Source organism: Propithecus coquereli, unplaced genomic scaffold, assembly GCF_000956105.1.
Source record: "Propithecus coquereli isolate 6110/MARCELLA unplaced genomic scaffold, Pcoq_1.0 Scaffold116, whole genome shotgun sequence".
Lineage (NCBI taxonomy): Eukaryota > Metazoa > Chordata > Mammalia > Primates > Indriidae > Propithecus > Propithecus coquereli.
This window is the reverse complement of record NW_012135636.1, coordinates 1,024,265-1,046,079: the sequence shown is the minus strand read 5'-3', so window position 1 is coordinate 1,046,079 and position 21,815 is coordinate 1,024,265. Positions and strand designations below refer to the sequence as shown.

Below are 21,815 nucleotides of genomic sequence, written 5' to 3'. Positions count from 1 at the left end.
TGAGACTCTGTCTCAGAAAATAAATAAATAAATAAAATAAATATCTGAACTTTAAAGTTAAGAAAACTGACTTTTAACTTTTGAAAATTTTAATTACCTATGTTGTAGTGCTTAAATGTCTCACAAATATGCAGTAGATAATAAATGTATTATGATCAGATTTTTAAAGCTTATCATAAAAAGAGCCTAAAGAGACATTTGAGAAATTTTGTTTGTGGAAACAAATTGAAATCTAGAATTACTTTGCTACTTAAATTTAGTATTCCCAAAGGTCTGCAAAGCATTCCAAGGCTAAGTTGGGTTTTTGTTTGTTTTTTTGTTTTTGAGACAGAGCCTCACTTTGTTGCCCTGGCTCGAGTGCAGTGGCGTCATCATTACTTACTGCAAGGTCAAACTCCTGGGCACAAGCCCTCCTTCTGCCTTAGCCTTCCAAGTAGCTGGGACTACAGGCGCGCTCCACGACGCCCAGCTAATTTTTCTATTTTTAATAGAAACGGTGTCTCACTCTTGCTCAGGCTGGTCTTGAGCTCCTGGACTCAAGCAGTCCTCCCACCTCAGCCTCTCAGAGTGCTAGGATGACAGGTGTTAGCCACTGCGCCCAGCCTGAGTTGTTTTTTTAAAATCTCAGAGACCTCAATCTGAATTTATGGTAAAATTCTTGGTTTCTTTAAGAACATACTAATTTACAAACACTTCAGGTCAAACAGAACTATTTCCAAAAATAGGGAAAAATTTTGAAGCCTTAAACATTTTTTAAAAAGCATTGATCATCAGCTCAGCACTATGCAAAGCACTTCCCCTAGATTAAAATTTTCAAAGGTTATGAAAGAAGTTAAGGCACGCTTGCCGCTACTAAAGAGCATCCAGTATCTGTAGAATACTACTAGCTCATATGACACAATTAGGACTCACTGAGTAAAAGTAATGGAGACCTTCATAGAAAGAGAAACAGAATGGGTTAAGGGGGACCTTTTTGGAAAGAATGGGACTTGGTATTGAGGTTTAAATTTGGTTGAATTTTTTCCATAATCTCTTTATTTGTGGATTTCCTTCCTTTTTCCTTTTCCTTTCTTCTGTGTTATTGTTTTGACAAGAGAGTTGTTTTCAAGTAAGTGAAACCCTGTTATTATATTTTATTTATCTTTTCTGTGTTTCTTCCTCTACTGTGTATATTTTGTGAATTGGGGATTTATTGATGATTTATAAAAAGTATTTTATAAAAGAATTTCTATTTGCTAAAGAGTTTATTACAAATAGATATAGAGTAAAAAATAGCCTAATTTTGATCAAACATTTTCAGCATTTTTTATTAGCATTAGCAAGTATGTATTCCCAGACTTTGTTAGCATGCCACGTGGGAAGGAAATTAAAAGAGAATATTTTGGCTTCTACTATGTTGCAAATCTTGAGTTGATTCATGTTTGCTTTTGTTTTGTTTTGAGTTTTTGTTTTGCTTTGTTATTGTTCTCATTTTCTCCTTTCTCCTGGGACGTTGGGTTTGAAACATTAATTTCAGGAAATTTAGAGGTAATTATAGTAGCCTCTGTTTCATTCTAATTTATAGTTCTTTATATTACTCTGTGGGAAAAACATAACACTTTTTCTGTTTATCTCAGTGGTATGTGTTTTTATTTTTATATTCTATAGAATATATTTAACTAGATTTGATGACTGTTATTATTATAGACAGATAATAGATAATTATCTAGAGTTCTTTTCTTATAGATTTATTACATTGAAAGCTGAATGGCATAGAAGTTAAGAGCATGTACACCAGGTCTAGGGTGCCTGATATTTAAATCTTGCCTTTGCTTCTTACTGGCTAAGTTATTTAGACTCTTTGTGCCTAAGTTTCTTCATCTAAAATAGGGGTAATAATGGTACTTATTTCATAGTGTTGCTATGAGGATTATAGAAATTAATTTCTGTAAAGTACTTAGAAGAGTGAAGAGTGTCTAGTATATAGGAAGCATTTAATTTGTGTTAGCCATTATAATTTTTTCCAATTTCATGGAAAGTCACACAGGTAGTAAGTTAAGTGCTAGGTGTAGAATCTGGACTATGGAGTGGCATATGGGTGTTTTAATTCCAATTAAGATTAAAGCAGTGTTGTTAGTTAGGCCTATCGATAGGTTATGCAGTCTTTTCCCAGGTAAAAATTTCCAAGCTATGAAATGAATATAAAAAGTAAAAATAATTTATTTTATTAATAATAAAACACATCTGAGTACATATTGCTTGCTCAGCACTGTGCTAGGTTTGGGGAATCCTGACGTAGACACAGCTTCTATTCTAAAGAAGGTAGACTAGTCCTGGAAGAAAGGCAAGAAGACACTTGCAACATTGTTATTTCCATAAGAGAGAAATGTGCAGTATCCAAGGGAATAGAAGGGAAACGCATCTATCCATTTCCTTTTGGGGGGGCAGAGCAAAAGAGGAGCAAGCAGTCTTGGAAAATTCCAGAGATTAGATGTTACTAAAAAATTACTATGAATATTCGTAGGATAAGATAATTCACAAGAGTTTAAAGTGCTGTCTCTATGTTGTTACTATTTTACTTTAAATTCCTGGGTTCAAGCAATTCTCCTGCCTCAGCCTCCCAAATCCCTGGGCCTACAGGCACATACCACCACGTCTGGCTAATTTTTCTGTTTCTTGTATAGGTGGGATTTCGATTTTGCTCAGGCGGGTCTTGAACTTCTGACCTCAGGCAATCCTCCTGCCTAGGCCTCCCAAAATGCAAGGATTACAGGCGTGAGCCACTACACCTGGCTCAGTTTGTAAAATTAAAACTAAAATCTGTAAAGACTAAAGTTTTGAGAACAAGGATACAGCTGTATAAATACATATGTGAAAGATTTTAACAGGATAGAATTTTAGGAGCAGTTCTTTGGCTTTGAATGAAACTTGACACTATGAATATTTGTTAAATATGATTTAACATATATGTAAATAGTAATCACTAAAAACTGTTTTTATTTTTCAGAGAATGCAGAATCTATTGATCTTAAACAGTTTTTTGACCAACATTTTTCACATATATACTATGTGTTCTTTGAAAATTTTGTGACTATTGAAGCTAGTCTTAAACAGAAAGGTAAGATGTTAATATCTATGCTGGCTTAGGTTAATGTTTCCAATAATTGTCATAAACATTACATTAAAAAGAGGCTCTTAGACATTGGAATTTTTGGTATCGTTTCATTTCTGTTTCTCAGTTTTTTGATACTCCTCTGATGCTGTTATCATAGGTCTAATGACATGTATTTGAAAGACAACTAATGAGTTAACATTACTACCTTTATTATTAATACTTTGTGAAGGCTTTGAAGATTTGCTTTTTCCCTGTTCAAGTTTATCTGTTTCCTCATCCTTCTTTGTTCTTCCCTAGGGGCATGTGTCAAATTTTAGCAGTCATTTTCATGTTTTCGTTTTCAGAGCTCACTTAAAAATGGTTCTTTACAATATGTCATGATTTGATTTTAGACATAAATATGTAGAACCTAAATTTAATTACAGTACTCGTAACAGAGAGATGCTATAATATTGTCTATACAATGAATCGAATCCACATTAAACATTTTACTAAAGAATCACTGAAAAAAAACTTTAGTGCTTGAAATATATTTTAAGCTCATTAAATGATTGTTAACAATGAGGAAAAAATGATATGCTTAAAATATTTTCCTGTAAAAATGTTTTAGGTCACAAGTCTCAAAGGGAGGAATTGGATGCTATACTTTTTATTTTTGAGGTAAGTTCCTCTGAATCTAACTTTTTTCTTTCTTTCAAAAATTATTGAAATTACAAAACATACAATGAAACACTGAATCTACAAGCCTTTCTGAAAACTAAATCTAATTTTTTAACCTAAAAATATGCCACACTGAATTCTGTATTTTTTGAAGTACACTGTATTGTTTTTAGGTACAGATAGAATTATGTTTTTATGCATTTGACACCACAAAATTGGCATGACAGTCAATGTGTTTGCAAACAAAGAAAATTTTAATTTGGGAGATTTACACAAATGGAGAATTTCTTTGTTTTTGTTTTGACTCCAGAACATTCTTATCTGAGAGGGTATATTCATATATAACTGTTATATACCTAGGGGATTTATCATTTCTGGCTTAACTGGTTTTCATTGCAAACTTATATAAAATAGTCTTAAGTGTTTTAAAAATTATTTTACATTAGTTTGGATTGGGTGGGGTAAGTCTTTATAAATAAAAGTTGGAAGAAATGTAGCTGAAAGCTGGATGAGCAAAATTTGATGCTCTACTAAAATTTGGGGTTTTTTTCCCATTTTTTTATACTTTTTTAAAATTTCAGAATATTACTGGGGTACAAACACTTTGGTTACATATATTGCCTTTGCACTGCCCAAGTCAGACCTACAAGCGTGCCCAGTCCCCAGACATTGCTCACCGTGCCCATTAGGTGTGAATTTACCCATCCCCTTCTCCCCCATCACCGGCCTGACATCCTATGATAAAATTTGTTTTTTATTTTTAGCATTCTCATAAAAATTAAGATCCTTTCACACTCCCCCCCTTTTAAAATTAATGCTTTGTTCTTTATTCTTTCAGAGTAAACAATCACAGGAGTATTCTGATCTTTACTGAGAATTTAGAGACCTGTAGAAAGTCAAGAGTAGAACTTGTGACTTGAAAGACATAGGAAAGAATTTGGAATCAGTTTCTAAAGATTGAGCTATTCTGTCAGGTGTTAATTAAAGATAATTCACTCTTTTATATTTTGAATATTTTGATATAGTTTAGAAGAATATGAACAACCCGACTGATATTTCCCTTAGCCGTTGATATAGTCATAAGTAAAAAAAGAAATTTTCTTTTTGTAGAGACAGGGTCTTGCTCTGTTGCCTCGGTTGGGGTACAGGGGTGTCATTGTAACTCCTTGCAACCTCAAACTCCTGGGCTAAAGCAGTCCTCCTGTCTCAGCCTCCCAAGTAGCTGGAACAAGAGGTGCATGCCACCGCACCTGGCTAATTTTTAAATTTTTTGTAGGAATGGGATCTTGCTGTTGCCCAGGCTGGTGTCAAACTCCCAGCCTCAAGCAGTCCTCTCACTTCAACCTCCCAAAGTGCTAGGATTACAGGCGTGAGCCACTGCAGCTAGCCAGAAATTTTTTTTTTTCTTTGAGTTCCAGACAGCAGTAACTGATGTTGGTATCTATTCTGCATTTAATTTTCCATAGTCATGACCCCTGTGGAATTTGTTTATATTTACCTCCCCAAGTGTTTGCATGAACTGTTTACAAGGGGAATATTGAAACATAGATGTTTTGAGAAAGAATGAAAATATCCACAGTAAGGTAATGATTCCTGGAAACTGTTCTTTCAAATGTTCATGCTTGCCTTATATTCAGGAAACTAAGATGATTGATTGATTAGTTAATAGAAGCCCTTTCAGGATATTCCTTCTATTAAAAAATGATATCTATTTTCCTATATGTAATATATACTGATCATTTTTTACTCTTTAAATAGAAATGTGTTTGTCTTTAATGGATCACTAAATTTTATTAGAGAAAAGATGTTAGATACAGGGTTTTCATCTTTTGAAAAAACTACTTAACCTTTGTGCTGATGTTTTTCTACTTATAAAGGGATAATATATGACCTCTACCTTTAGAGACCAATGATGAAAAAAAAAATCAAGAGATAATAAAGTGATTTCCTCTTTCTGGAATAAAAAGCATTATTATATAATGTTAATAACATGGAACAGGATTTATCTTCTCTTTTTTTCTGTGTATTTAAGGGCACATATAATTTCTTTCATCTTTTATTAACCACATTAAAAAGATATAAGGGCTAAATCTAAAGTTTAATTTAATGGTCATAATTTAGCAATGCCTTTGAATAGTTTTCAACCTTGTCTTTTCAACTTTTCTATAATTTTATCTCTTTCCATATCAAAATGAATATAATTATATAATTGTTGACTAATTGTGGGAGACGTATAGGGAGGGCAAAGTTAAAAAAGTTTATATTTCTCATGTGGAACCTTCATTTGTCTTTCTAGAACTTTATAATTTCTTCATCATTCTATTATGTGGGGTGGACTAGAGATAATCATATCCAAGGGAAGACAGAGAAGTATAAAACATGCATATCATCCTTTAATCAGAATAATATTAAGGCAGAGATTTTGCAAATAGATGTATCGAGGTTGCAGTCTCTGTTCTTCCACTTTATGGCTTTCTAACCTAAGCATGCTACTTACCCCATTTCCTCATTTGTCGAGTGAGGTTAATAAATCCTCCTTTTGGTATGATTGTAAGGATTAATGAGATACCATTATATATATGTGTAAGTGTCTAGTTTAGACAGTGTCTAGTTTCAGCCCTTATGAGCATTCAATTAATGATGTCGCTAAATAATAATAGTAATAAGAACAGTACTAACAACAAATAAACACAAATGTCATTCACCAAGTAGATGAGTATTGAGAGCATAGTTCATCAGTAAGGTAGCAGTTGATTTACGTAATCCACACAGATGCAATAGAAAAGAAAATAAAAGGCAGAATTTCGAATATATTATATGTAATAAGTGTTTATTCCCAATTAATGGAAATCTATATATGTTAGCTTAATTATAGGACTCCAAATTTTTAAATTTTGTTTCATATCTGTATCCATCATAGCATCTAAGTACCTCTGGATTCACATGAATTAACTCAGTATAAATAATTGATATGATTTTCATGAAATCAAAATATTTTCTCTAGATTTATCAAAACAGAAAGAACCACTGAAAGAAAGAGAAAATGGCACAAATATCAATATGTGAAGGAATTGAAACTCATCATTGATATCCACAATACAGAACTTCTAGGAATTGCCAGTCATGGTGGCTTGCGCCTGTAGTCCCATCTGCTCAGGAGGCTGAGGCAGGAGAATTGCTTGAGCCCAGGAATTCCAGGCTACGGTGTGCTATGATCATGCCTGTGAATAGCCACTGCACTCCAACCTGGGCAACATAGCAAGACCCTGTCTCTAAAGAGAGAGAGAAAAAAGAAATTCTAGGAATAGTAAATAAACATATATTAGAATGGTAATTTAATCATTAAGAAGAAATATGCTTACACTTTCTATATTATTGTAAAAGATAAATTTTGTTATTTTCCTGTTCCAAGTCTTTGTTAGTATTGCATTGCTTGTTGTCTTTGGGGGTTTTCAAATATTGATCAACATGCCAGTGCTGAAATAATGTCAGTACTGTCATAAAACCTCAAAGACTATTTTGTATTTACAATACTATCTTTTACATAGAAACTCTTAAGGACTTGGTAAGCCCTTTAATTTTTCACATTTCATAGGATGTGAGCTCATTACTTGATTTTTCAGTCTTGTCTTTGTTTATATTGATTTTTAGAAAATTTTACAACTTCTTCCAGAAAGAATTCATCAGCGATGGCAGTTTCATAGTATTGGTAAGTAATTTAAATATATTTTGCGTTTGAAACAAATGATAATGTATGAAAATGTTGTTTAATTAGTTGGTTGTTTGAAGTGAATTCATAGTATATGCTTTAGTGAAAACTAAAGAATACAGAGACAGATGACTGGAAAAGTAAGAAAAAATGTAGATGAAGGATTTCTAGTCAAAATTGCATAGTAAGTTTTTTTGATCTCTGAATACATTAGCAGTGATGATAAAACTATAAAACAAAAAAATAATAAAGCAGGCTCAGTATCAAGATAAGTATCTCTGTGAATCAGAAATGGAAGAGAAATACAAAGTGCCAAATAGAACGGGAAACTATGGGCTCCAGATTTTGGAATTAAGCAGTGTGAACTGGCAGTTTGCTCCATGCACAGAAAAGGCAAGGGATGGGGCTAGAATTAAGCTTACTGCATCAAGGGCCAAAATAGGGCTTCCAGTCTCATAAAATGAAGCCGAAGAAAACAAAACAATAAACAAAACCTTACTGCAGTTTACTGTCAGAGACCAAGTAGGCAGGAGGTCACAGATCTGTTACAGGAAGTAAGCCCAAATGCTTGCTGGCTTGGAATCTGATTTTTCAGCAATCACAGTATCACCCACAAGACTCTTAGTCTCTCATTATAAAGCTTACTTTTTCCCCCTCAGATTAAAAAAGAGTCTGCAGGGAGGCAGTTGTTGGCTTTGGTTCAGTGTTTCAATGATGATAGGGTTAATTGGTAGCTATTCTCATGTGCCTTCTCTCCTGGGAAATATACAGCCACCAGGTCTACATTGTTGAGTGTTATATACACCTTACATTCATTTGTAAAATTGTATTTGTTTCTCTTAAAAAAGAATAATAAATTTATTTAGGCTCTACATTGCTTAATCAGTTCTAGCAAATAAAATCGTCTCTGAGGCTTTGAAACCATAGACTATTCCAGTTAGCAGTTCCAGTAACAGAAGGAGTTCTGGACAGGTAGGAGAGACATTGATGCAACAGCTAAAAAAAGACAAAATCCTAAATAGCAAAGCCTTTTAAATATTTTGGGTGAGTTTGAGACTAAAAATGATGTATCCTTATATATAAAGAACTCTTAAAATACAACATAGCTGGAAGACAAGTCAATTTTTAAAATAGGCAAAAAGATTTGAATAAACATTATATCAGAGAAGACATATGAATTGATAATAAGCACATGATAGTGGTGTTCAGTAGAATAGTGAAATCCTATTTTGTATTTCTTAATCATAAAAATGTCCTTGAAGGTTGTCTTTGAAGAAACTTTTTTTTGAGACATCTGAACTTCAAAAATGTATTCTATCTCCTGAGAAATATAGCCATTAACCTCCAAAGGACCTTTAGGCTGCCTACTTTTTGTGATTAATAATATTCTAAAAAATATCTGTAACTTGAGAAAATACATAAATGCATAAGTAGTCACTTTCCATTTGTCACTTAGAAGAATCCTACAACTCTTTCATATTGTGTATAAAAGAAAATAAATCAATGACTCTAGTTGATTTTTTAAAAATATCTTTATTGAGGTATAATTTACATAGATAAAATTTATCCATTTAAGTAAACAATGATTTTTAGTGCAAGGTGAGTATCCCATATCTTAAACAGATGGTACCAAAACTATTTCAGATTTTGAATTTTTTCAGGTTTTGGAATATTGGCATAATACATAATGAGATATCTTAGGGATGGGACCCCAGTGTAAACACAATTCATTTATGTTTCATATACACCTTATACAATAGCCTAAAGGTAATTTTATACATTTTTAATAATCTTGTACATGAAACAAAGTTTGTATACATTGAACCATCGGAAAGATGTCACTATCTCAGCCATCCATATGGACAGTCTCTGGTTATTTGGCATTACAAAACAGCATCACTTGCGTCACATACAAAACAATGAGTAATGCATGTAGGTCTTGGCCCCATGGAGGGCATTGTGGAGAACCTGCTATTGGCATGTCTGGCCTGCATATGAGCCATTTTATTACCCTTTGCGGGCTTGCTTGTGCAGGGGAATCTGGGCGTGCACAGAAAATATGTATTGTAGTTAAAGGGGGCTGGGAGAGTCTTTTTTCCCTTGGGGGTGCTGAATAAACTGTGTTGTGTGCCTGTGTTTTACTGTGACACAGTACGTAAGGTCAGGTATGGAATTTTCTACCTGTGGTGACATATTGGCTCAAAAAGTTTTGGGTTTTAGATTTTCAGATTGGGGGTGCTCCACCTATAAATATATAAAAGTCACTACTATCTGGTTTTAGAACAGTCTCATCACTTGTCCAAAATGTTCTTGATGAATTTCAGGACCTAAATGTGAAAAGCAACACTTTAAAACTTTTCGAAGAGAATATTTGGTTTATCTTTATAACTTAAATGTAGGGGAGGATTTCTTTAGACACAAAAAATACACAGAAGAAAGAAAAACATTGGCAAATTGACTACATTAAAATTTAAAACTTGCATATATCAGAAAATACTACCCCACCCTATTCAACAAAAACATGACTGAGTTGTTTGGGAGAATATATTCCAATTCATAGAACTGACATAGAGTTAGTAGCCAGTACACAGAAGGAACTCCTCATATTTTAAAAAAAAAACCCAATTGAAAAATGTACAAAGGACATGACATGCAAATTGTAAACACTTGAATTGGGCATGAAAAGATGTTCAGTGTCACTAGAAAACACCAGATGAAAACATTAATATATTTAACACTCATCAGATTATCAAATATTAGAGTATCTGTCAGTGTTTCATGCTGCTAACAATGTGGTACCAGAGCACTCCCACACACTGTGCTAGTATTACTATTAATTATCACAACTACTTTGGAGAGAATTTTCCAAGAATTGGTAAAGTTGAAAATGAGTAATTTTATTCCTATTTATATACCTCAGGGAAGTTCACATGTGTACAGAGAGTCATGAAAAACAACTTTTTTTTTTTTTTTTGGAGATAGGGTCTCTCTCTGTCATCCAGACTGGAGTACAGTGGTATAATCATAGCTCATTATAACCTCCAACTCCTGGGCTCAAGTGATTTTCCTGCCTCAGCCTCCTTAGTAGCTGGTGCTACAGGCACAAGCCGCCATGCACTGCTAATTTTTTTATATTTTGTAGAGGTGAGATCTCACTGTGTTGCCCAGACTGGTCTTGAATTCCTGGCCTCAAGCAATCCTCCTGCCTCAGCCTCCCAATGTGCTGGGATTACAGGTGTGAGCCACCACACCTGGCCATAAACAAGAACATTTATAATGGTATTCTTGGTAATAGCAAGAATTTGAAAACAAACCAAATGTCCTAATATAAAAAAGATAAATTGTGGTAGATTCATACTATGGAATAGTATGCAGCAGTTAAAATGAATTAACTAGAGCTATATAAATCAGTATAGATAAATTTCTGAAACTAAAGTTAGATGTGAAAACTTATAAATGACTTGCTCTGTATGATAATATTTATATTTATGGATTTATAAATGAATAGTAATAATATAAAACTATTTTTGGAAATGATTAATACTAAAATCTGGATACTGATTTCCTCTGGGGAAGAAAGGAATAATATAATTTGGGCATCAATGATACCTGTATGGTTAAGTAAAACATTAGAGTAAACATTAGAGTAATGTAAATAAATGAAATTTAAACTTTGTAACGTGGAACTGTGTGTAGATTTCTTCAAACCAAATTTTGGTTGTGTAGATATTTGTTAATGTTATTTTCATTATTTTACTATTGGTTCGAAATATTTCATAATTTAAAAGAAAAAAGTAATATTAAAGACTTTGAAATTTTAAAAAGAAAATTGGTATAATGGAAATATTTTTTAGGAAATAGAGTTATGGATGTTCATGTGACTTAATGAAATTTTCTTCAGTGGATTTCTTAGTGATAAAGTATTATATTCTTAGTCTAAATAAGAGATATATAATAAGTTGTGTATTAAACTTCAGGCCTATGTTTTGTCAGCAAATCATGTTTGATTATAATGAACCATGTGTTGAAAAGGTGATTTTTTTTTTTTTTTTTTTTTTAATATATACCCCTCTGGTCCCAAGTATGTCCAGAAGGATATCAAGGTCACCAAGAATAATTTGGAGGTTGCCAAGGACTTGCTTAAAAGTGTTTTTAAGTCCGACCCAGAACTCTGACATTTAGAAATAGTTAAGATGTGAATATTTAAAGTCATGTTTTCTTTTCAGGATTGATTTTAAAGAAACTACTCCACACAGGAAACTCTTTAAAGGTATAATATAATTATATTTATTTTCTATGACTTTTAAAAAACTGAGTAAAACATACATGCCACCTGTCCTCCTTTTCCTACCTTACCTTTTCCTAAAGATTGTTGAATTGTCTTTAGTTTACTTAGTTGAAGTGAATTCACTTAAAATATAGCAACAATTTCTTTGAAAATACATGTCCTGGGTTGACTAGGCCATTGAAAAACTGTTGGATTTTGCCACTGCATTGACTCGTTCACCAGAAATCTTTCCTCTTTTTGTTCCCCAGAAGAAAAACATTAGTCATTCAACAAATTATCTTTCATTTTACCATAACCATTTTTAGACATAGAGGAAAGTAGGGATATGTATAAAAATATTGTTTTTGTTTCTTTTTCATTATCTGATTGTGCTGTGGTAAGAGAAGCTGCCCAGTCCAAAAACATCTTGCTGTAGGTTAGGTAAAATCACATACTATAGGTACTTTTGACATCGAAGCTTTCCTATATTTTTTTCCTGTTAATCCGGCTAAAAACCATGAGTGTGGCAGCAATTAAATAGCTTTGACAGCGACTATTATCAAAGCTCTAATGTAATTTTCATTTTGAAGCTTAGAAGCAAATAAAAAGCAAATGAGATCATTTCAGAGAGCTTTAAAATTCTTCGGTAAATATTTTAAGGCCAGGACATGGTATCTCACACCTGTAATCCTAGCACTCTGGGAGGCTGAGGGGGAGGATTGCTTGAGCTCAGCAATACTAACCAAGAGCAAGACCCCATCTCTACTAAAAACAGAAAAATTAGCCAGGCATCATGGAGTGTGCCTACAGTCCTAGCTAGTCGGGAGGCTGAGGCAGGAGGATTGCCTGAGCCCAGGAGTTTGAGGTTGTAGTGAGCTATGATGACACCATTGCACTCTAGCCTGGGCAACAGAGCAAGACTCCGTCTCAAAAATAAATAATAATAATGTTAATTACTTTTAATAATTTAATAATTTTCACTTAATATTTTCAGAACATTTTAGGTACAGGAACATTGAGTTAGTGGTGTGCCAGGATCCCCATAACCATTCTTCCTTTTACCAAACTTGTCACTACCACTAATAGTCATTGTCCTCTCTCTTTTTGCTTCTTGGATTAGACTGGTGGTATGGAGGGAGGGAGGTAGACAAGAAGATGGTTTTCTAATTTTTCACAAATAATTTCCAATAAATGGAAATTTCCATAGAATAAAAATTACCTGATCTCTTTAAATAGAGACAGAGTTCATTCTTGTTAAAAATCCATGAATTCATATTTCCAAATAATGAGAGTTCAATAGATGCCATGGGTATTATAATATCTATTTTTCTCCTCCTTCCCCTCCTCTCCCCCCTCCTTTTCTTCCCTCTCTCTCGAAAGTGTCATTCTGTAATCATTGGAGAACGTTGTTTTTAAAAGAAAGAAAGTATTTCCATTATGAATATAAATACTGTTTTTCATTTTATTTTAGATTAGACGGGAAGGTGTTCGTCTTTTCTTATTATGGTTGCAAGCTCTTCAGAATAATTGTAGCAAAGAACAACTCTGGATGTTTTCATGCTTAATCCCTGGATTTTCAGCACCACAATCTGAGCACGGACCTCGGACTCTAGATAATCTCATTAATCCACCACTCAACCTTCAAGAAAGTAAGATTCATGGGATTTTATCGATCAGTATTTTTAAGTTTTCTGTGTAATCTGTTAATGTGTTTTTAAAAATATCTATACGTTTATTAACTGGATTATCCAAGGCAATGTTTTCAAATGTAAGTTTTATTATTATTCAGGTAAGGTGGGGCCAGTAGATAAAGAGAGCTGTTGAAAAGATAAGTCTGTTACTCACGGTTCCCAAGAGGAAGGGGCTATATGGGCAAGCACCAGACTTGATTAGAGGCAGAGGGAGCAGGGAGAAACATAGGCAAGAGCGTTTATTATCGTTTGTGTGGAAACAGGCAAGCCAGGGTAAGTAAGTTTAGGATCAGCTAGTTTTAAATAATTTCAGTTCGAATAATTTCACTAGTCTCTGGGGCATAAAAGTTGTCCCTAGTTGTCTAGTACCTGGCTCTGGGGTAATTAGGACAGAGGAGTAGTGGCCCTGAGTGTGAATGAAAGGGAGTTGGTAGGGGTTTGGGCTCTGGACTGGTTGATTTGAATATGAAAGGCATGCTGACTGGCTAGTCATTTACTATCTCTAGGAATTGGCTAGCCCTGGGAAGGACATTATCTCCAGAGCCAGCAAGTCCCCAGATAAGCATGAGGATGGTTAATACAGATCACTTAACATTTGTCTTTAATTTATATTCCTTATGTATCACCTTGTATCCTGGAGTTAATGTAAATACAGATTGAAGTACAAATGTTTTATTTTGTGCAATAAATGACTAAAGATGTTACATGAAAGTTGAATTTTTATGAACCACCAATAGTATTATTAAATTTCAATTATAATTTCAGAAATGTTAAATTTCTGCTTTCATTAGTCAGTGAATCTTTATGCTTTTTACCCTAAATTTTTCTAATATTGTAATTTTTTTTTTTTTTTTTTTTTTTTTTTTTGAGACAGAGTCTCACTCTTTTTGCCCGGGCTAGAGTGAGTGCCGTGGCGGCAGCCTAGCTCACAGCAACCTCACACTCCTGGGCTCAAGCGATCCTCCTGCCTCAGCCTCCCGAGTAGCTGGGACTACAGGCATGCACCACCATGCCCGGCTAATTTTTTTCTATATATTTTTAGTTGTCCAATTAATTTCTTTCTATTTTTTGGTAGAGACAGGGTCTCGCTCTTGCTCAGGCTGGTCTCGAACTCCTGAGCTCAAACAATCCGCCCGCCTCGGCCTCCCAGAGAGCTAGGATTACAGGCGTGAGCCACCGCGCCCGGCCTAATATTGTAATTTTTTTTACTACTTCAATTCTTTTCTTCCTGTATTAGTACTGCTATTTAAATGACTGTAAGTGATTTTGCAACCAGGTGCAGTGGCTCACACCTGTAATCCTAGCACTCTGGGAGGCCAAGGTGGGAGGATTGCTTGAGTGAAAAGTTTTCAAACAGTTTTCATTATATACATGTTTTGCAGTTAAAATTTATTTGGCCATATTATCGTATTATTAAATTTGTTTTGTAATTGTTCTTCTATCTTTGGATAGCTCAAGTCACTATAGAGGAAATCACTCCTCTTGTCCCCCCACAATCAGGAGATAAAGGACAAGAAGATCTCACAAGCTATTTTCTTGAAGCACTTTTAAAGTACATAGTAATTCAGGTACTTGTTATCTTCTTTGATATCATCCCCCATACTATTCTATGTGGGTAATTCCTTGCCTCTCTTACCATTGTTCTGTTATAGTAGATATTTGCCAATTTTCTTTGCTTGGGGCAGGGGTGGGGCCAAAGAGTCAATGGCTTGATTTTAATTAGTTTTAACCTTTAGCTTTTACAAGTGTAATAAACCAGGTGATGGTGGTAGGGGATATTTCCCAACACTTAATGTAAACTGAAATTTTAGGTTCTTTGGAGTAAAATAGGCTCTTCATTGTTTACAAGGTTATTCCTTAGTTGTGAAAATTCTCTCTCCATGTTTTTCCCCTCTCCCCCTCTATTCACTCTTGGCTGCCACCAATCAGACAGACAGAAAGCTCTAGAACACATTTTTCTTACATCTGTAGTAGAAACCTTAGTAGCAGACAGTAAGTGTTCCAGGTATGTAAAATAAATGCATATATTTGCTTATTTCTTTGAAGGAGTGACAAATATATTACTATTGAAAATATGTTAGTATCCCCTTTCTGAAATAATCATTGGAGGCATGTATTCATTATGAAACTCTTAACAAAGCTGGAGAGAGAAATTTTTGTAAAGTATATTTTTGTAGAATGTGTATACCTTCTTATATGTGCCAATTGGGCTTATTTTCTAATCTTTTCATTTGTAATCAACAGCTGCGGTACTTTAAATGAAAAGCTAATAAGTGTTTGATATAGGGATCAATCTGCCAAGATGTAGTAACTAAGAAGGTGGGCTGCAGGATCGGGATTGGGAAGAAATGTAATTTACACTTAAGTCTGTTTGTACCTTTTGAATTTCTAGGTGTGTATATTTTGTAAGGTAACCTATTCACTTCTATATTTGAAATGTATATTCCCTGATTGACTGGTGAGGACACTCTTAGCACATATGTATTTCTTGTTAACTGTTCCAAATGTAAAAATTCCCTATCCTCAGAAACAAACATTGTAAAGTTAATTTGGGCCCTGAACCAGATTGCCAAGATTTGAACCCTGATTCCTCATTTTACTAATAGTGCGCCTTTTGAAAAATTACTTAACTATTCTGTACTTCAGTTTCCTTGTTCGTGAAATAGAGATAAAAGTAATACCTATCCCATTTTGGTCTTTGAAGCTTAATTAGTTAGGGCAAAGTGCTTAGAATAAAAAAGTGCACAGCACACAGTTAAGCTTTCTGTAGTGGGTAAGTAGTTACTATTATTATTACTACTAGTTTTTCTTTTTTTAAAAAAAACTTTTGTACTTCATATGGATTTTAAAAATTGCTTTACTGGTGTATTGAGCTATAATTGATATACAGTAAACTGCAACATTTGAAGTTTACAATTTGATGAATTCTGTTGCCTGTGTACATCCAAGAAACCATCACCATGATTAAGATAATGAACGTATCTATCACTCCTGAGAGTTTTCTCAGATCTCTTTGTAATCCATCCCCTTGCACTCCCCCACTCCCACTCGATCCCCACGCAATCATTGATCTGGTTTTTGTCACTGTTAGTTTGCATTTTCCATATTTTCATGTAAGTGTAATCATATGGTAATACCTTTTTTTGATCTTTTTCTCAGTGTAATTATTTTACCTTATTGTATGTATCAATGGAGTGTCCTTTTATTGCTTATTCATTGTATGTATATACCAGTTTATCCAGTTATCTGTTGATGATCATTTGGGTTGTTTCTAATTTTTGGCTGAGAGTGAAACTGCTGTGAACATGGGTAAACAAATCTCTGTGTGGACATAGGCTTTCTTCTCCCTTGGGTAGAAACCTGCAAGTGGAATGGCTGAGTCATATAGTAGGTATATGTTGACTATTTATGAAGCTGCCAACCTATTTTCCAAGTGGTTGTACCTTTGTACTTTCTGCCAGCAGTGTATGAGACTTACACAGTTACTTCACATCTTCATCAACAGCTGGTATGGTCAGTTTGTAATTTTAGCTGTACTAGTGAGTGGGTAGTGATATCTCATTGTAGTTGTAATTTACATTTCCGTAATCACTAATAATGTGTTGAGCCTCTTTTTATGTGCTTATTTGTCATCCATGTATCTTGGGTAAGATGTGTGTTCACTTCTTTTGCCCATTTTTTAATTGGGTTATTTGTCTTACGAAGTTGTAACTTTTTTATATATTCTAGATACAAGTCTTTAGATAAATGTTTTGCAAATATTTTCTCCCAGTAGCTTGCCTTTTCGTTTTCATAGTAGTCTTTTGATGACTGCTTTTTTCTTTTGAAGAGTAAAAGTTTTTTATTTGATGAAGTCCAGTATATCACTGTTTTGCCTTTATGGTTCTGATTTTTGGTATTGTTTCTAAGAAGTCTTTGCCTAATCACATTTTACAAGATATTCTCTTATGTTTTCTTTTTGAAGCTTTCTAGTTTTATGTTTGACATTAATGTCTAGAGTCCATTTTGAGCTAATCATGATATATGAATAATTTTGACCTTGATCCCTTGATTAAGGTACAGTCCGCCAGGCTTTTCCAGTCTATTGCTCTTTTTCCTTTTATAATCAGTAAGTATTTTGTGGGAAAGTACTTTGTAACTGTGTAAATATCCCCTTCCTTATAGAAATTTCACACGTTTTAGCATCCATTGAAGACTTTTGGCTGAATTATAACTATGATGGTTGCCAGTTGGTAATATTTTAAAAACAGCTTTATTGAGATTATACATTCCATACAGTTCACTCACTTAAAAGTGCAGTCCTCCTAATAAGAAACCCCATATGCATTAGGAATCAGTCCTCTTTTTTTTTTTTTTTTGAGACAGAGTCTCACTGTGTTGCTGGGCTAGAGTGCCATGGCATCATCCTAGCTCACAGCAACCTCAAACTCCTGGGCTCAAGCGATCCTCCTGCCTCAGCCTCCCAGGTAGCTGGGACTACAGGCATGTGCCACCATGCCTGGCTAATTTTTTCTATAGTTGTCCAATTAATTTCTTTCTATTTTTAGTAGAGACAGGGTCTCGCTCTTGCTCAGGCTGGTTTTGAACTCCTGAGCTCAAACAATCTGCCCACCTCGGCCTCCCAGAGAGCTAGGATTAACAGGCATGAGCCACCGCACCCGGCCAGGAGTCAGTCCTCTTATCCCCCAGTCCCTCCATCCCCATCCTTAGGCACATGCTAATCTATTTTCTGTTTCTATATATTTGCCTATTCTGGACATTTCATATAAATGGGATCATACAATATGTAGTCTTTATTGACTGGCTTCTTTTACTTAGCATATGATTCCAAGGTTCATCCCTGTTGTAGCATGTATTAATACTTAATTCATTTTTATTGGTGAATAATAATCCATAGTATAGGTATTCCATTTTGTTTATCTCTTCATCAACTGGTGAATATTTGAGTAGTTTCCACTTTTGGCCAAGTGGTGATATTTTAATTCAGTCATCCAACAGTTGGCAAAATACTGTAGGAAAAAGCTTTCTCTCTTCTTCATTTATTTATTTATCTCAACATGGGCTTATGGATTCCTATGAATCCATGTGTTAGTATTTATTACTGTTCTTTACTTTGATGCTCAGACTGTCCTAGATATGGCTAATGGGAGCTCTTTCAAGCTGACTCCTGATTTGTCTCCATCATTCTTTGATTACTTCCTTACTTCTTGGCACAGCAAGATGTTCCAGTCTCATTTTGTACCTTCCTTGCCCACTGTGGAATCTACTGTTGCTCTAAGGAGTGAACTATCATTCATTTTAATGGAGAATTATATTTAGAATCTGAGAATCAGGCACTCAGGATGCTCCTTGCTGTTGGGGTGTTGCTACTTCTGGACCTTCTCAGTGGCCAGAGCTAGGGGATGTACACACACACACACACACACACACATTCCTATCTATCACTCTGTGAATTCATAACAGTACCCCAGGGTTCATTTTGGTTTTTCCTTTCCATATTTATAACTCTGTTGTCTGTCAGTGAGAAATACGGCTCACATTATTCTTGGTATATTTACTTACTTAATCAATTCCTCTTATAGATAATCAATCTCTCATTACCACCATTGCCCTCCTCTGCAGACATTCTCCTTACCTTGATCAGGCTCCAGTGCTCCACTGTGGACCTTTGCCAACCGCCTGCTTAGATACCTTCCTCACCTTTCTAGAGTTCCCACACGCTATATTATACTGCCCTGTCTTCTGTCTCGCCTTCCCTTACTTCATGGACACCCTTCTCACCTCTCTCAGGCTGTGAGTCCCCTCTGGGCTACTGCCTCTCCTTCACCCTCTTCATGGATATCCTGGTTCCTGTGCCCAGGCTCTGATTATCTGCATTTTACTGGTGCCACTGCTTACACACACACACACGTATGTGCATGCATACACAGACACTGTGGCCACATATGCCTATGTATTTTGTATTACTTTTAGGCTGAGTTATTTAGGAAGGGGAAAAAGGGAAAGAGCATTAGTATCTTTGTCTAGAACCAAATTTTGAGTCAGTTTTCACAGTTTTTCAGAGCATACTTTAACTTATTTAACATTAAGATTTTTGAAATATATATAATGTATTTGTATGACAATAGACCAATTTTAAAGTTTTCTCCTTATTCTGTATATTATGATCTTCACAGTGTAACAGTTTTCTCCTTACACTGTATATTATGATCTTCACAGTGTAACAGGTCAGTGTATTGCAACCTCTTATAAGCTTGTTTATAACAGCTAATATTTGTATTTAAGAAATTCTGTCTCCTGGAATAATTTTAGTTATATTGTTTATTTTTAGGTAAAAAGTTTAGAATGGAAGAACAAAGAAAACCAAGAAAGGGGATTTTCATTTTTGTTTTCACATTTTAAGAAATATTACTTGCCTTACATTTTTCCAAACATCTGCAAGGAGAACAGTTTATATCATCCTATACTTGGTAAGTGGTGTTTGGAATTTTCTATAAGATGATACATAAAAATAAAATATCTCTCAATGTAAAGTTGCCATTTGTTACCTACAGAAAACTGATCATATTTAATATTCATGTTGGTTGGTAGAGATACCATACCTAGATTCATACTGATAGTGAATTTATATCAGTAGGAAATTTTCATTGAGAATGAAGATATTTTTTAAAAAGTTATTCTCTGGATCTCATCTATTGGAAAAGTTAGCTCACCAGTAATATTTGTGATTGTAAATTAAACTAAATTCTGATGTTTGATATGATCCTTAGACGATATAATGAATTTTCTTTTTAAGGTCCCCCAAGGGTTACTCAACTATTAGTCTTATTCAAATTCTATAGAATAATTACACTGTCATATATTTTGATCAAGTTTTGTCCAGTATTTATATATATAGTGGCTGTGCCAAAATATCTGTTGGCTCCCAGGTTAGAAGCAGACCTCTGCCATGTATAGAAGGCATTGGTAGTCTGTATGTGGAAATGTCTGTTTTGTAGAAAGTTGTTCCTAATGCTAAGTTTAGGTAACTAACAGGCTCAGGTAAAACCTGATACTTTATATGGCTTCAAAACATGTTTCAGTCTTAGGTTAACTGAAGTGAGCTCGCATTTTAAATGGTTCTGAAAACTTTAATACAAACTTAGGCAGACTCATTGAACCTTTTGATGTTATTTTGCAGAAAGATGTTTCCACATATCAACTGGTATATATGGTTTATATATACCATGTATAACTCTTCTCGGTTCCATGCTAACATCTAGCAAATTTTACAATGTCATTTTGGTGCTAAAGCTACTTCTAAAACCAGAGTAGCATCACAATATTTTCTCAAATGTTTAAAAATGTAGGTTTTTCTATGCATAATTCCTTTCTTATTTTGGTGTTTGTTTTTCTTTTGTTTTGCACAGATATCCCACAGATGAGACCAAAGCCACATTATGTCATGATAAAGAAAGATGCTGAAACCAATGAAGCAATCTATTGTATAAAGGAGCCTTTCATTAACGCTCGTGTTATTGTCATTCGTTGGCTAGTTTCTTTCTGGCTGGAACCAAAACCACATACAGGACCTCATATTCCTGGGATGGAAGGTGAAGTCTTGCCAAAGAATATTCAGGTAATACACAAATGAGACAAGCTTATTAAAATTAGAAATGGCTTTTGAGATTTAGTCCACTGATTTCAATTGTCTTAGGTGTAGAGGACATTTAAAACAAGTAATGGTGATATTTTATTTATATAAATGTATTTTATAAATCCAAAGTTTAACAATTACAGAATTAATAATTATCTTAATAAAAAACTTAGACAGTATAGAAGATAATTTCAGTAGTTTCTCTATCTCAGCTTCTAATTAATTTATATGTTTTGATTTTATAGTACTAAAAATATTCTGAATTATACAGATAAATTCTTACAGGTGGAAAGAACTGCAATCAAATGGTAGGACCTTGATAGCCCTTTCTAATTTCTGGGCAGATTTAAAGTCCTGTTCCTTCCTTCTCCCTTTTTTCAACAAAGACACCAAATATAGAAATATAATATAAAATTACACAGCAATACAATGGAAGAACTAACATTTAAAATTGGTTTTTTGATTAAACAGTTTTCATATTTTTCTTTCATTGTACGTTTTTCTGAATATGTCTATATTACAGTATTTTTACTATTTTCATTATTCTTTTCTCAGATTTTCTTGTTTAGTTTTAAAAATCTCAAACTCTGTTTTTTGTATAACTTCCTAAACTTTTAAAAATAGGATGGAGGTATAAAGTATTTTAGTTCGACTTCAGAAAATTTAACTTTTACTCCCCTTAGTCTTTTATTTATCTGTAGCAGACTAGATGGTGCGTTTTCCCCAAAACTTTGTTCCAAGTCCTCTATTAAGAATTA

The 21,815-nt window shown here is 34.2% G+C and overlaps 1 protein-coding gene across 4 annotated transcripts in view; it reads left to right on the top strand.

Annotated features, from left to right (window-relative positions):
- RALGAPA1 (Ral GTPase activating protein, alpha subunit 1 (catalytic)) overlaps nucleotides 1–21,815 on the top strand; it is a 232,168-nt gene that overhangs the window by 40,574 nt on the left and 169,779 nt on the right. For all 4 annotated transcript variants that reach the window (XM_012658280.1, XM_012658299.1, XM_012658290.1 and 1 more), the window contains exons 2-9: nucleotides 2,987–3,097; nucleotides 3,705–3,754; nucleotides 7,406–7,463; nucleotides 11,690–11,733; nucleotides 13,202–13,379; nucleotides 14,874–14,989; nucleotides 19,753–19,891; nucleotides 20,831–21,039. In XM_012658280.1, coding sequence (XP_012513734.1) covers nucleotides 2,987–3,097; nucleotides 3,705–3,754; nucleotides 7,406–7,463; nucleotides 11,690–11,733; nucleotides 13,202–13,379; nucleotides 14,874–14,989; nucleotides 19,753–19,891; nucleotides 20,831–21,039 — 905 coding nt within the window. The remainder of the gene's footprint in view (nucleotides 1–2,986; nucleotides 3,098–3,704; nucleotides 3,755–7,405; nucleotides 7,464–11,689; nucleotides 11,734–13,201; nucleotides 13,380–14,873; nucleotides 14,990–19,752; nucleotides 19,892–20,830; nucleotides 21,040–21,815) is intronic.